The sequence below is a fragment of the Alosa sapidissima genome, chromosome 7 (genome assembly GCF_018492685.1).
Source record: "Alosa sapidissima isolate fAloSap1 chromosome 7, fAloSap1.pri, whole genome shotgun sequence".
Lineage (NCBI taxonomy): Eukaryota > Metazoa > Chordata > Actinopteri > Clupeiformes > Clupeidae > Alosa > Alosa sapidissima.
This window is the reverse complement of record NC_055963.1, coordinates 38,784,847-38,799,510: the sequence shown is the minus strand read 5'-3', so window position 1 is coordinate 38,799,510 and position 14,664 is coordinate 38,784,847. Positions and strand designations below refer to the sequence as shown.

Here is a 14,664-nt window from a genome sequence, read left to right as displayed (position 1 = left end):
ATGGAAAAGTTAGCTGGATAAATGAAAGAATACGAGAAGGATTCAGTGAAGCATATAGTCATATTTTAGAACCTTCAAAATTAGAAAACTGATGCAACTGAGATGGAGGACAACTGCACGTAGAGTAGAACGTATAGGCCTATTGTCCGAAGGAACTTACATTAAATGAGGAGATATTTGCTGAATGTCACAAAAAGTGTTACAGAAATTGCTTGGCATCGCTTATTCAATGGCTCTCTATCGAAACACCTGTAGTTTGCGGAGGACGAACGAGAAAGCACTCCTTTGATAAATCAGCCAGTACCCTAGGCTAGGCCTAGTAGACAAATAACTTTCAGAAATAATCTGTACTGCAAAAACGAATGTTGGTGGGTATTTAAACTATCTAGCAGGTGTTTTAACAGCTGCAAGAAATAGAAGCTTCATGGTCTTTATGTTCTGGTTCGTAAATTATTTTCATAAAACTTCAAGTTGCCCTATAACTTTACTCTCCAAACTCTTCACTGCACTGTAGAATTAACTGACAGTATGATAGTAGGCTATTTATTTTCTGTAGTCTACAATAAACACATTTATTTTTTCAACTTTTGCAATATTACGCACTTGGCTACTGAACGCAAATCAGCAGGAGAGAGAATGCACGTAGCCTACGCAACTAACACTGTTAGCCAATTCACTAACTTAAGACTTCAGTGCCATCATATACAACGTTTTTTTGCACAACAAATACAGAAAGGATGGAGGCAGCAAAAGTAGCGGAGTAATTTCAGATGGTGCAAGAACAAGGTGAATTTGTATGCTTGTCAAAATGTAGTCCTACCCTGCATTAGAGGAGCTGATCATCATACCAAACACACTCGCTGTTTAAAGTCATACACCACGGTAAACTAAAACTTAAATGTTACAAAGGTGGCAAAATTAATATAGGCTATTATTAGCCATGACATTACTAGGCTATGAATCGTTCGTTCATTTTTTTTTTTTTTGGGGGGGGGGGGGTTACAAACTTATTCAAAATCACCCCCCCCCCCCCCCCCCCCCACTCTGGTTTTTACACAAATCGCACCCTGGTTAGCACACTATAACGTACAACACAACTATACAGCACAGGGTAATCCTAATTTTATCCATCAAATTTATTCCAATCCAACTCAAAAGTTTTGAACAACACAAAGTGAAGGTTTTATCCAGATCAAAACTAAGAATAGATTATGTGATCTAATCCAATTTCAGGATCGTTGTTTCCCTTTGAACAAGCCATTTTCAAGATTTGATCCAATCCGATAGCCGGAATCCGGTAACTGAAATCCGATAACCGAAATCCGATCACTTTCTTTTGAACAATTGGGCCCAAACAATCAAAGCATATGTAAAACTAAAAAGCTATGCTACCTCATGTTCGTTTTGCTCGGACCCCGTAAATCACCGCTTGCGGTTATATTTTTTCTTATAATTGCATTAATGCATGCAGTGCAGGAGAAATTGACTAAGTTGACAAATAATTTTTTTAGGAATTTGTGTTTATCTGTAAAATCCCTTCCAAAGTTTGTATGTCACGTGACACAGCGCAATCAACCACTTTACGGCAATCAGCCCGAGTTAGTCACTTTGCGTCTGATCAGCCAGGACCTTATCAGATCGTACATGATGATGGTGAAACCTTGTGTACATTATATGCATGTTATTCTCTCAAACTATTATACCCTACTCTCAACAACGAAACGCTGTAGTTGCCACAGAGAAACTCTGTTTTCGGGATTCTGTCCGTGTTTATCGTTTAGCACACCAAGCTAACCTTGAGAGCTACAGTGGGTTGCATAAGTTTACACCCCCATGCTAAAGTTGAAAAGAGGAATAAAAATCATCTTTTGGAAATTGATTTAAATGCTTTCATTAAAAAAATGAGGAACAATCCAACCTTTAAGGACACCAATTTTCTGATTTGCATGGTTTTATTTCAGTTAGCCTAATAGCTGGTTTGATTTGCATTGAGAGATGATCTTATGGAAAGTACCCCATGCCAATTTCTAGGTATAGTGAAGGGTATGTGATGATGTGGGGCTGTTTTAATGCCAAAGGTCAAGGGAACTTTATCAGGATGCATAGTATCCTGAATCCATGAAATAACTGGCCTTTAAAAAAAAAAATAGGCCTGCCTCTTTGGGAATAGGGGGGTGTATACTTATGCCCCCTGTATTTTAATGAAGAACATTTATTTATTTACGATACATTATTCATTCACAAAGAAAATTGGTGTCCTTAAATGTTGCTGCATTTATTTAATTAAGGAATTAAGAGTGTGTCCATGAGAGGACCAGGCGGGGGTGACACATGCTACGTCACCGATTTTGATGAAACTTGGACAGTTTGAAGGGTCCACCTAAAAACTCAAAAAGCCAAAATAGTACAAAATTTGAAACAACCCAGGGGGAGTTAGGCCCCCGTCAAAAAACCTCAAAAAAAGGCCCAAAATTGCATAACATGTTGACATCCCTCCTGCTGTCAGATTTAAATACAGCAAAGTAACAATCCATGCCATCAAAGGTCCATCCAAGGTTAGTTTAAAACTGGAGTTACAAGGCGTAAGGTGTGACTGGTGTCAGTCCAGGACTGCACGTATCCACTATGTCACATGCCTTTTGGCGAATACCCAGAAAAAAAATAGCAATATTCAGACCTGAATATCTCTGATGAGCAACCTCCTTTTTTCAAAATTCTTTCTGCACATGAAAGGGCCATCTGTGGACTTCATAAATCAAAAGAAAAATGCTTGGCCTTTTTATTATTTTTGTCGCTGTAACTGCCTAAATAGTGTGATCCAGCCAGTGATTTCAAATACATATCTATTCAATGATTGGTTGAAACATAATGTTTAGGTCATTTATGGTGGACAAATGGAGATATATTATCATCAATCATGTCTACTGATTAAATCCAAGCTAGATTTAATGTCCTAAGTGCAATATATTCCTTAAGGTAGCTCAAAATTACATCATTGGGTGACATACGCCAGTATACGTTACAATAGTATCAGGTTAAGTTTGCAGATGACACAGTGATCTTGGGCCTGATTAGTAACAACAATGAACAGCTCTACTTGGATCAGGTTGATGAGGTGGCACAGTGGTGTCAATCTAACAGCTTGACACTGAATGTCAATAAAACCAAGGAAATGGTAGTGGATTACAGAAGGCAGCAGCAGAACTACAGTTACACCCCACTAATGATCAGCGGGCAACCTGTAGAGAGAGTCACAAGTTTTAAATACCTTGGTGTCCACATTACTGAAGACTTAACATGGACTGTTAACACTCAATATGTTCTGAAGAAGTCCAGACAACGACTCTACTTCCTTTGTCAGCTAAGGAAATTCAAAGTTTCTACATCCATCATGAAGGCCTTCTACATTTCAGCGGTTGAGAGTGTTCTAACTGGTAGCATCATCACCTGGTATGGGAACTCCACAGTTAGAGATTGTAGTACTCTGCAGAGAGTAATGCGCTCAGCTGAACGTACTATAAGAACTTAACTCCCTGCTCCACAAGATATCTATTCCAGAAGAGTACTCCTAAGAGCCCAAAAGATTCTGAAGGACTCTTCTCATCCTAACAATGGATTATTCCTACCGCTGAAATCAAGAAGACGCCTATGTAGTCACAAAGCCAGAACTGAGAGACTCAGGAGAAGTTTTTATCCCCAGGCCATCCGAACTCTGAACTCACACTATACTGACTTTGCACACATTCACTCCTCAGCACTCTCAAACATTTCCCAATTCTGAACTCACACTATACTGACTTTGCACTCATTCACTCCTCAGCACTCATGACCCCCCCCCCCATACACACACACACACACACCTACATGACTTTTAGCACTTTTACATCCCTCTCCCTATGCTACAGACCTTTTATTTATTTTCTTATTTCATCACACGTCAAAACACACACACACACACACACACACATACACACACACACACACACACACACACACACACATATCTGACTTTCTCCAACTTTTGCACATCTCCATAGAACTTTTTATTTATTATTTTTGATTTCTCCTCCATCTATCTACCCATGTCCTTGATTGCCTAGCCTTTCTGCCCCCACCCCCCACCCCAACACACACACACAAAAAAAACACACATCATCACTGTCATCACCTCACATACATACAGCACACTGCTTTCTACAGTAAGCCTCCTCTACATACTTGCTGCTCACTGCCCCCCCACTCCCTACATACACAGCACATTGTCTTCAGGATCTTCTCCAACACACATCCTCTACATACTTACAGCACACTGCCCTCACCTACCCACACACACACTACACACACACACACACACAGTCACTGCTCCACTCCCCTCCCGCCCACACACACATCTTCACTGTCATCACTCACATACATCATCCCTTCCCAGACATAAGTCCCTTCACCATACTTGCAGTACACTCCCCCCCCCCCCAATACACAGCACATTGTCTCATGAGGAAGCTTCTCCAACACACATATTGCACACTGCCCTCTCCCCACATACACAGCACACTATCCTATCTCCCCTGTCATCCCCCCAACACACACACCAAGACCCCTGGCAGTTGGGTTAGCCCCTTGAGCCATGGATCTGCCCAAGGTTTCTTCCTTGGTAAGGGAGTTTTTCCTTGCCCCTGTTGCTCTTGGGTGCTCCTTGTTGGTGCCCCCCGCCCAATCCCAATCCTCCCCCATCTTTCTTATGCAGCCCTTGCCACTTAATCTACTAAACCCCTTCTACTGCACTTTTTACCCCCCCCCCCCATAAATGCACAAATAGGCTGACACCAGACATAATTTCACTGCATTTCTTACTTCGAGTAACTATATGCATGTGACATTAAACTTCCTTGTATCCTTGTATACCCGTAGGTCCAATATTTGCAAATGTGATATCTCCAACATATCTCAGGGCTGGAAACAGTCACTTGGATTCAAATAATAACTTGTAACATTTTGGTAGCCAAAGGTCAAGGTCACTGTGACCTTATGTATATCCCTTTGTGGTGGATAAATCTCAAAAAATCCCTGACATAATTTCATATGTGATACAAATATTCACAGATAACAATTTTTTGAATCTGGTGGTCAAAGGTCGAGGTCAAGGACCTTGCATTCTTGAGAAAATTATATATCATAAATGCCTGTAGGGATGTTTTTTCAAATTTGAACACAGTTTCTGATCCAATCAGCAACATAACCAGACCAACTGTAAGCCCTTGATGTGGGCACCCACAAATACCTACACATTCTTCAGTCAATCCTCTTCATTGCTTTAGTGGTTTATTATCTGATCATTAACATACCCAGTCAAACCGTAAGCCTTTGATGCAGACACCAACAAATACCAACAAATATTTAGATACCAACTACCAACCATTGTCACAAATTCTTGTCATTCCTGTTTGTTGCTATGGCCATTTATGATTCGATCAGCAACATACCAACATACCAAGCAATATCATAAATTCTCCAGTCATTCCTCTTCATTGCTGTGGACACTTATGATCTGATCAACAACATACACAGCCGACACGAAAGCCCTTGATGTATGCACCAACAACTACCACTCCAGAAACACAGCAGCAGCGTCTCAGAGTCAATTCAGGTTACAACATGACCCCAAATAGCATGTGAGTGCCATAGCCATTGGCTTGCCTTTTCAGCAGCCTCCGATATTTGTTACAGCTCCTTTCAGTGATCATCCTCAAAAAAAGTCTAACAGAAGTTTTGTGGCTGATTATATTTGTGAACTATTTCACTATTCACTAAAAAATATTTTTACAACTTGAACATGATATTCTGGAAACACAGAGTATTGTTATTATTGTTATTATCACATGATAATAACATTTTTATTTTTCATGTGATAAATGGTTTTAACATTGGAAAATGTTAATCTAGCTTGGCATTACTCCATTAGCACTGTTCCATTAGCCCAACACAGCGGTCATATGCAGGAATTAAAGTGGGAGGAACGCAGTTCCGCCACCTCGGATAATTTAATAATAAATATATTCTTTCATACCAACGATACAGCGCGATTATATTGTTAAAATAATTGGGGAGTTGATTTTTGTGTGTACAGAGGTGACCAAGAAGCTATCAATTCTTGTCCAAAAAGTATTGCTACACCACAATACTAAATATGTTGTCCAACGGTGAGTCATTTTCCCCCGTTGCACAGACACTGGATTTTAGGGTTCCCCCACCTGCCAAATCCCACTTTAACCACTGGTCATGTGGCATGCAATGGAAACAGATTCACAAGTAATGTACATTATCATGTTTTCAATGTTTCAGACAGATTTCCTTGTGGGACCTGTCGTGGAAAAAGTATCCACTTTCTGAACCTCCAACCCAATTAGCACTCTGATGTCAAAGACCCGCAGGAGAACACCAAGACAAGAGATGTTGAAGACTGTTGACTCTTTATTCGCCGTATTGCAGTGAAAATACAATCCAAACAGCGTCAGGACTGGACCGTCAGGCAATAAGCGATGAGTTGCAGCTGCCACCCCGATGAGATCTGATCTGAATGTGCCTGAGTTCTCTCTTTTATGCTCTCAGGGGCCTGGGAGGCGTTCCTATCCCCAGGAACGTCACCAGGCCCCCTTTAGCCAATCAGACCGTTTTTGGACCTGAGATATTGGTGGAAAACCCTTCTCATCTAAACATTAAAAAAATGTGTGTTGCTAGGCAGAATACATGTGACCAGGTTCTATGTGTAAGCTGTTGCCAGGCAGGGTATGTTTTCGTTTGGTTCTATGTGTCACTCCAACTTTGGTTTCACTTCCCCTTTTCTGGAAAGTCCCTGCATCTCCTCTTCTGCTAGCTCCTTCTATTTATGCCCTTCTGGTAAGTACCTCTCTCTCCCAGGCCCTGTTTTGTCTACTTTCGTTCTTAGTTTCTGACAGTCCAGTCCCATGACTTCCAGCAAATGTCACACAGTTGCACAAACAACATTCTTATGATAAATGGAATCACTTCTGATAAACCAATACATACAAGCATGATGTCTTAATAAAATCACCACATATTCCCCCCTTTGAGGGTAAATTAGCCTCACTATGTAGCGGAAGCATGATTTAAACATAGGAGCGTGTCGTAATCTCATATGTCGTCATGACACCGCGGGCTATATGCGCATGAGCAAGTTACAGGGGAACAGTGTCTATTATTTAAAACCTTAAACCCTATGAAAGATATGCGTTGGCATAACTGCCCTTATGTGAGTAAATGATAACACTAATAATCAAAAAGCCCTGGACGCCCAGATCAAGTGACAGAGAGAGACCAATTTCTTGCTATGAACAAATGGCTAGGACCCGAGACCACAGACCCTAACATGAAGCTAGGTGGTTATACCATATCAGAGTCTCTGCTTTAAAACAACTTGTACTAATAAGCAGGGTCTACAGACATGTTTTTACGATGGATGGACATCGAGGTACAGTAGGCTACAAAACAAGTAAAGCCCAGGAGACAGACCTCTCAAGTCTCACGCATTGAGCGTGAGACACACGCATTTCAATGGCTTCACACGCTCACACGCCACACATGGCATTTCTCACTCCGAGAAATTATTAACTTGCCCGCACAGAAATTTCTAAGAGCTATATTTTACAAACGTGTCACACAAACGTTGCTGTCTGTGCGCTCATTCAGCTCAGAGAGCTGCTGTTCAGTTACTAACCTATCGGCCAATCAGAAAATAGGATTTCTCAACCAATCAGGAAATAGTTTTGTTTTGATGTGGGTCCGCAACGTGGAGACTGCTGGTCCGCGGAGTCGTGGAGTGAAATTAGCCCCGGTGCTTCGTCTGATAATTTGCTGCGCAGATCAAGATACCGCGGACCGACAAAAAAAGAAAATAAACATTTCTGCTATCATTAAACATGGAGCCATACAATAAAGTGGTGGTATGAGCGTTCATTCAATGCAGGCGTCTGCGCCAGAGAAACTGAAACTAATCGATAACGTTGGTATCAAAGCTCCGCTTCAACCTGTTGAATGCTATTTAATTGTTTAACGACTTAATAGAACAACGTTGATCTTTGGAACTTCCATAGAAACAGAGCAGAGACTGTATAATACACTGTATAGCACTGAGTATTGTATAGTCAAATTTGAATATAACATGGCTAAAAGCTATTGTAGCCTTCTTTCTATCTGTTAAAGATCCCAAAAAGCTGGTATTGTGTTTCCTGAATCCTTACATTCAGGCATTCAAATTAAACTTCAATAAAAAACATGTATTTATTTTCTCCATTTCCTACCAATGTATGATGCTTGCATGAGGGAAACATCCCAAAACAATAGCACCCATATAATTGTTGCTGTTTTGAGAAGTATTTATTTTCTTATGCAAGCATCATGCAACCATGCAAAAGCAATGAAACTAAATATAGCTGCAAGCAGCAATGAGGGGGCCAAGCAGAGAGATCAGCAGGCCAGATTTGCCATGTAAGTCAATGCTGTTGCATCAGACATATAGCCTTAAGCAGTCACAGCAAGTTCCATGCCATACAACCCAAGATAGGGGATTATCACGCTTCCGGGTTTCACGGGCGGGATTTTTAAATTTTGTGCACGTCCACTTCCGGCGCAGTTCAACAATGGCTGAAACGAAGGCTAGATGTCATTGCTCTGTTCCACTTTGTACATCGAACAAACAACGCCAACCCTACTTAAGTTTCCATGGATTCCCGACTGAATTGAGTCTAAGGAAGAAGTGGATTAAAGCGGTTCGCCGGGATGAAGGGCCAAACTTTAAAATAAAACAAGGTAGCACGTTTGTTTGTAGCCGGTACTTTAGTGAATCAGACTACACTAACGCTACAGGTGCTATCAGGCTAGCGTTAGCTAACGAGGCTAACTTTACCAATCGGGGTCGCATCAAGCGTCTGAAAATCGGGTCTGTGCCCTCCCGTTTTCAGTGGAACAACTGGGGACTGCCAAGAAGGGAGTCCGCTTATAAAAGAGCATCAACTCGCTTAGGTCATGACGTTTGCCCTGCCCTTCCTCTGGAGCACCCCCTGCCATGTGAGGAAGAGGCTATGGAGGAGGTCGCAGCTTCGGTGGTGATGAAAGAACATGATTACGGCTCTGCTCCTAAACCAGGTGTGTTAGTGTTTGCCGATGTTCTGAAATGTTGGCATACCTCCTCATGATGACCTACCAGTACCCCATACTATGCTTAAACCACAGGTAGCACATCCTGTTAGGCAGTGGTGGAATGTAACTATGTACAAATACTTCGTTACTGTGTAACGTTACTTAAGTAAATGTTCCACGTATTTGTACGTACTCATGTTTTTACTAGAGTAAATATTTCTCTGCTTATTTGTACTTTTACTTAAGTACTGAGTTTCAGTACTTCCTCCACCACTGCTGTTAGGTAGGAAATGTCTATCAGAATGCCCTACTGCTCATTATATTTTGCTTAAACCGTAGATAGCACACCCTCACAGGTAAGAAATGTCTATCAGGATGTGCTACCTATGGTTTTAGCACAGAATGTGTTATTAGTAGGTCATACCGAGGAGGTAGGTCAACTTAGAACACTGGCACAAAATGTTTAGTGTTATTGATGTCCCAGCATTTGACCAATACTACAATTTGAAAAGCTTCATCACAAGTACAAACGTTGCATTTTATATCTTACTTGATTAAACGTAAAGGTGAATATTGAGCTATAAAATGCTATTTCATGTAACTTTAGAGGTCCAAACTACTTCCAATATGCAAGTCACAGACAATCTGTTTTCATTTTTCTCACATCTCATACAGGTGCACTGGATGCTGCTGCTGCACGCATACAGCAATTGGAAGACCAAGTCAAGGAGCTGACAACAGAGCTATCACAGCTGAAAGTGGGTCGAGTGCATTTTAACAGATTTGGTGTATCAGACAAGGACATCCTTTTTTACACAAGATTCACATCAAGAGATGTTTTTTGTGCCTTCTGGGAGGCTATTCAACCATCTGCCTCCATGGTGGTTTATTGGTCGAAAGCTCAGAAAAAGGGACAAACAGTTGCACCCATTTCTCCCAGTCCAACGCGTAGACTGCAACTAGTTGATGAGTTTTTTCTCTTCTGCTGCCGAGTTGCTGCAGGCCTGCAAGAGAAGGTGCTGGCTGACATGTTTCAGGTCAGTGTGTCCACTGTCTCCCGTGTTGTTATAACGTGGGCCAACTACCTTTACCTGCTCCTTGGCACCCTTCCCATCTGGATGAGTAAACAGCAAGTCAAGGACACCATGCCAAGCAAATTTGTGCAGTATTGTCCAGATGTTCGGGTTATCATCGACTGCACCGAGGTGCGATGCCAGAATCCATCATCCCTCACTCTCCAGTCAGAGGTTTTCTCATCGTACAAAAACACGACAACCTTTAAGGGATTAATTGGGATTGCCCCATGTAGTGCTGTGACTTTCGTATCAAGTCTCTTCACCGGCTCCATCTCTGACGTTCAGTTGACTGAACGAAGTGGACTGCTCGACTTACTGGAGCCAGGAGATGGCTGCATGGCAGACAAGGGTTTCACCATCACGAAGCTGCTAGCTGATCGTGGGGCAACGCTGATTATACCACCCTTCAAGATGACAGGTAGGCATGAAAGGAATGAACATTTCAAATTAAAACAGATTAACACATTAAGACAAAAATGATAATCATTAAAATGTGCACACAAATGATAGAAATTAACTTATTTCATCTCTAACCACAGCGCAGTTCACCAAAGAGGATGCTCTAAAAACTCAAGCAATCGCCCGACTTCGAATCCTCGTGGAGAGAGCAATACGCAGAGTCAAGGAATACCGCATCTGGGAACACACTCTCCCTCTAACCTTGTCTGGGACAGTCAACCAGCTGTGGACTGTCTGTTGTGTGATGACCAACTTCCAGGGACCACTTGATTTAAAAGGCTACATCCCTGTTGAGTAGTGTTTCCCCCGATCCAAGTATCCAAAATAATGTAAATAATGTAAATAAATATGTAATAATGTAAATAATGTAAATATGTAATACTGTAGTAAATAATGCGAAATACTCAGAAAAAGGGAATTAATAAAATCCTTTATTCATACAGTTAATTTCACTTTCTGCTGTAGATACACATTCATATATGTACCAAAGAAGTACAGGTCCACCTTCTTTTTCATGTCTTTTATCATTTCATCATCCCTCCAGACTCTTTCGACTGTGAAGTCTCCCTCAGTGTCTGTTACAAAATCGCACCAACTCAATCCAGTTACAGCCAATTGACCTTGAACCTGCCAGTGGTATTTATGATTCTGCTTCAGTTTTGCCTGACCATTCACCATTTTTACATGTCCTGCCTCAGAAATGCTAGAGATGTCTGGGCATTTAACTTCAGCAAGCCCAAAACACGGAATGGCACTAGGGTCATATACCCTTGCATCGGGGCTAGCCCCGAGGTGAGGAGCGTCGGGATGGATAACAAATCCACAGCGTGAGACATTTACATTGAAATGTTTTGAATATTGTTCCAGCACTTGTGGCTCGCGTTCAAGGCCCCTCTTCATGGCGGGAGTTTGGCGTACTCCCTTAAGTATCCGCCCTGCCAGGGTCTGACCAGAAGACGGCCCTTTCACATGGCTAACCTCATAGAACCTACTAGCTGTTACTCTAGGTTTACGTAATGCTTGCCATAATGGGCACTCAGACTGCTCACGTGTCTGCTCCTCTCTCTCAGCTGCCACTTCGTGTGTCACAGTTAAGCTGTCCAAATGGAGAAACTGTTGGGAGTTTGGTTCAAAGTTCGGAAAGGTAGTGGAAAATGTTGACCCCTCTAAAGGTAGTTTAGGGAATTTTGGTGCATCTGGGTGTTGGACGTAATTTCCGTGTTTGACCACAGGAGGACACTGGTAGGACAGGGGTGAACCTCGCGGCACAGGTCCGAACCTGGAGTCGACCATGGTGAGTTGAGACAAGCCATGCAGCACTGATGATATTAGTGGTTGCGGCCTGAGGCTTTTCAGTCCTTTTCCAAGAGACAAGACTTGCGGGTCAGGGAGGGATCCTAAAACGAAAAATTAAAAACAGTAAGTGTTAAATTATCCACACATCTGTTTTGGTTTCAATTCTGATGTCAAGAGTCTCTGGAGAATTGCTCACTGCAGTGTTCTATATCATACGGTAGCCAACAGTATGATATTAGTTACAGTATTAACATTACCTGTGTATGCTTGATAGAGTGTTGATTTGCATACACTCCTGGCGGATGGCTTTGGTTTCCTAACAACCAAGTCCTGAACCGGCTCTGCATGGATCCCCTGGGAATGATATTAACAAGTAGCCATAATTGTAATAGTATCTTGCTTGTAATGGTGTAAACACGTAGCCATGCGGAGTGGCACCGCTTCCAATTCACTCCAATGTTAACCAATGTAGAGAGACGCACAGCGCATTGCATTAAATAGACTTCCTGTCCATTTTTCAGCTGCACCGTGTGCCGCCACGGTTTGCTCCGCGAACATTGTGTCCCAGGCGTAACTTTGGGACACACTGTTCGCGGAATGAGGGCACACGGGGCAGCTCACACCGCGGCTGAAAAATAGACTGGAAGTCTATTTAATATGGTGCGGCTACAATGTTACCTTTGTCCTTGGTCGATGCCATGTTTGCAGAGAGCTTGTGCAGGCCACAGGTGGTGGTACAGCTCTCACCTGCAGATCAAGAGATAGAAGAGCAAACCGGGATTGAGCATGTGCTTGTTAACAATCAAAGGTAGACCTCTAGAACCAGTGTCACTCCAATTAACCTGCCCATGTAAACGTCATCCCAGACCACAGCCCTCACCTGCAACATGCTGTAATGGGCACTCTGGAACAACAAGGCCACTAGATGATTGCAAAGAACCTTGCCTGCTGTACAGCTGCATGAGGTTTCCTGAAATTCGGCTGCATCAGCTTGAAAAACAATCTACATTACAGACACAACACTAATCGTTTTAGTTGATAACGTTAAACTAAAAGGAAAATCTTGTTGCAAATGATATAGAAATGTAAGGAAGAGCATTACAATTAACCAAAAATCCTAGGAAATCTGCAACCGTAGTAGAGTAGTTAACCCCTTACACCATTAACATGTTGGATTCAACAAACAGGATATTAAAGAATTTAAATGCAAAGTTACATTATGATGTTTGCATACCGTATGTATGTAACAAAGGTATAGCAATTTATTGCACATGGCTGTTGACTGACTTAATATAAACAGGCAACAGTGGAAGGGGTTAAACTTTTTGCCATTATGCCTTAGCTTCCTAAAATAACCTTCAAATAATGGGGCTGTTCTCGCTTCTTCATCGACCTGTAACACCTAGACCTGACAGCCACCTCCCTGTCAATGATGTTGGACACTGGTGGACAAAACTATAATTAATGCATACTGTGATTCAACATTACATAGATAAAGACAAAAAAACATCTCTCATGGTACCATCGTGATTTTTAACTTGTACTGTGTTTGTTGATGTACCAATGATTCTAGCAAGAGACACTTGTATGCTGACGTTAGCTAGCGGACACTGACAGAGGCTAAAGTTCTTCCTATCAGAATATAAATGAAATGGGTGCATTGACTCAGCCTCATTTAAAGCTGAATAATCTTACTTTAGTTGGGTTTAACGTATGTTAAACACCTTATAACCATACAAACATCTGAGCTGACGCCGAACTGACGTTAGCATAAGCTAACCTACCTAGCTAATGTAATGTTATGTTAGCTAGTAGCCACTCACCTTCATAGTCGTAGATGAAGTTCTCGAAAAAGAAACTGTATCCCTTGTCCACTTTGGAGCGGGCTGTGATGGAGTGTTGTTCAGTTAGCCGATGTACGTCAGAAAAAGTTATTTTAGGTAAATTTACCAGGGATGCAGTATAAGTAAACTTGCGCTCATCCATCATGGATACGCCAGAGTGATGAATAATTCACCGGAAGTGGCAGTGCACAAAAATCATGAATGCGGAAGTACGTCGTATCAGCGTGATAATGGCTTATTGGCTGAGTTACAAGGTCAAGTTTCACATCAAAACATAACTGATTTTGTGGGGCTGAACCAGGGCTGAGTGTCGCCGCCCCCTCCCCCAGCCAGCCCACCGCCGCAACCGCCCCTGCCCATCCCACCCCGTCCCACCCTTGCACGCACACATATGAACTAGATGGAACTTGCTGTCATCAGTTTCACATCAAAAATAAAATATTGACTGAGATATGATCACACTTGCTGTGATTTAAACATAGAGGTCAAGAATTGACGTCATAGGGTGTGTTGAACTCGGCTTGGCCCAAGGATTCCAATGATACCTCATTTTGCCATTCGGGTCAACAGGTCAAAAGTTACGTCCGTGAACACAAGTCCAACTTTGGCCTGTTGGTGGCGCTAGAGCGCTTGAGGTGCCGGTATGAAACTTGGTGAAATGAATTATTGGACTGTCCCCAATTAGTGTGCAAAATTTTATAACCTTTTACCAGACGGTTCTATGGGCTGCCATTGACTTCCATTGCAAAATAATGCGCATCAGCAACTACTGGCCAAAATGCATTTTTGTTAATTACGGTGCCCCCTAGAGGTCAAATGTCACCAAATTTCTT

General features: G+C 42.0%; 2 protein-coding genes across 4 annotated transcripts; one reads left to right on the top strand and one right to left on the bottom strand.

Annotated features, from left to right (window-relative positions):
* The first annotated feature begins 8,586 nt into the window (after positions 1–8,586).
* Positions 8,587–10,999, top strand: LOC121713545. The gene is made up of 3 exons (XM_042098229.1): positions 8,587–9,162; positions 9,832–10,650; positions 10,772–10,999. Exons 1-3 carry the CDS (start codon positions 8,658–8,660, stop codon positions 10,987–10,989), a joined length of 1,542 nt encoding a protein of 513 aa, XP_041954163.1. The 5' UTR covers positions 8,587–8,657; the 3' UTR covers positions 10,990–10,999.
* A 126-nt stretch (positions 11,000–11,125) lies between these two features.
* On the bottom strand, positions 11,126–14,072 carry LOC121713548. Of its 3 annotated transcripts, XM_042098236.1 has the most exons (7): positions 13,811–14,072; positions 13,344–13,429; positions 12,868–12,990; positions 12,666–12,734; positions 12,245–12,341; positions 11,946–12,088; positions 11,126–11,226 (listed from the first exon to the last, which is right to left on the bottom strand). In XM_042098236.1, exons 1-7 carry the CDS (start codon positions 13,974–13,976, stop codon positions 11,224–11,226), a joined length of 687 nt encoding a protein of 228 aa, XP_041954170.1. In that variant the 5' UTR covers positions 13,977–14,072; the 3' UTR covers positions 11,126–11,223. The 3 variants fall into 3 exon arrangements, with proteins under 3 accessions (XP_041954170.1, XP_041954168.1, XP_041954169.1); XM_042098234.1 differs by having other exon boundaries at positions 11,126–12,088; XM_042098235.1 differs by lacking the exons at positions 12,245–12,341; positions 12,666–12,734; positions 12,868–12,990; positions 13,344–13,429 and having other exon boundaries at positions 11,126–12,088.
* Between the last annotated feature and the right edge of the window lie 592 nt (positions 14,073–14,664).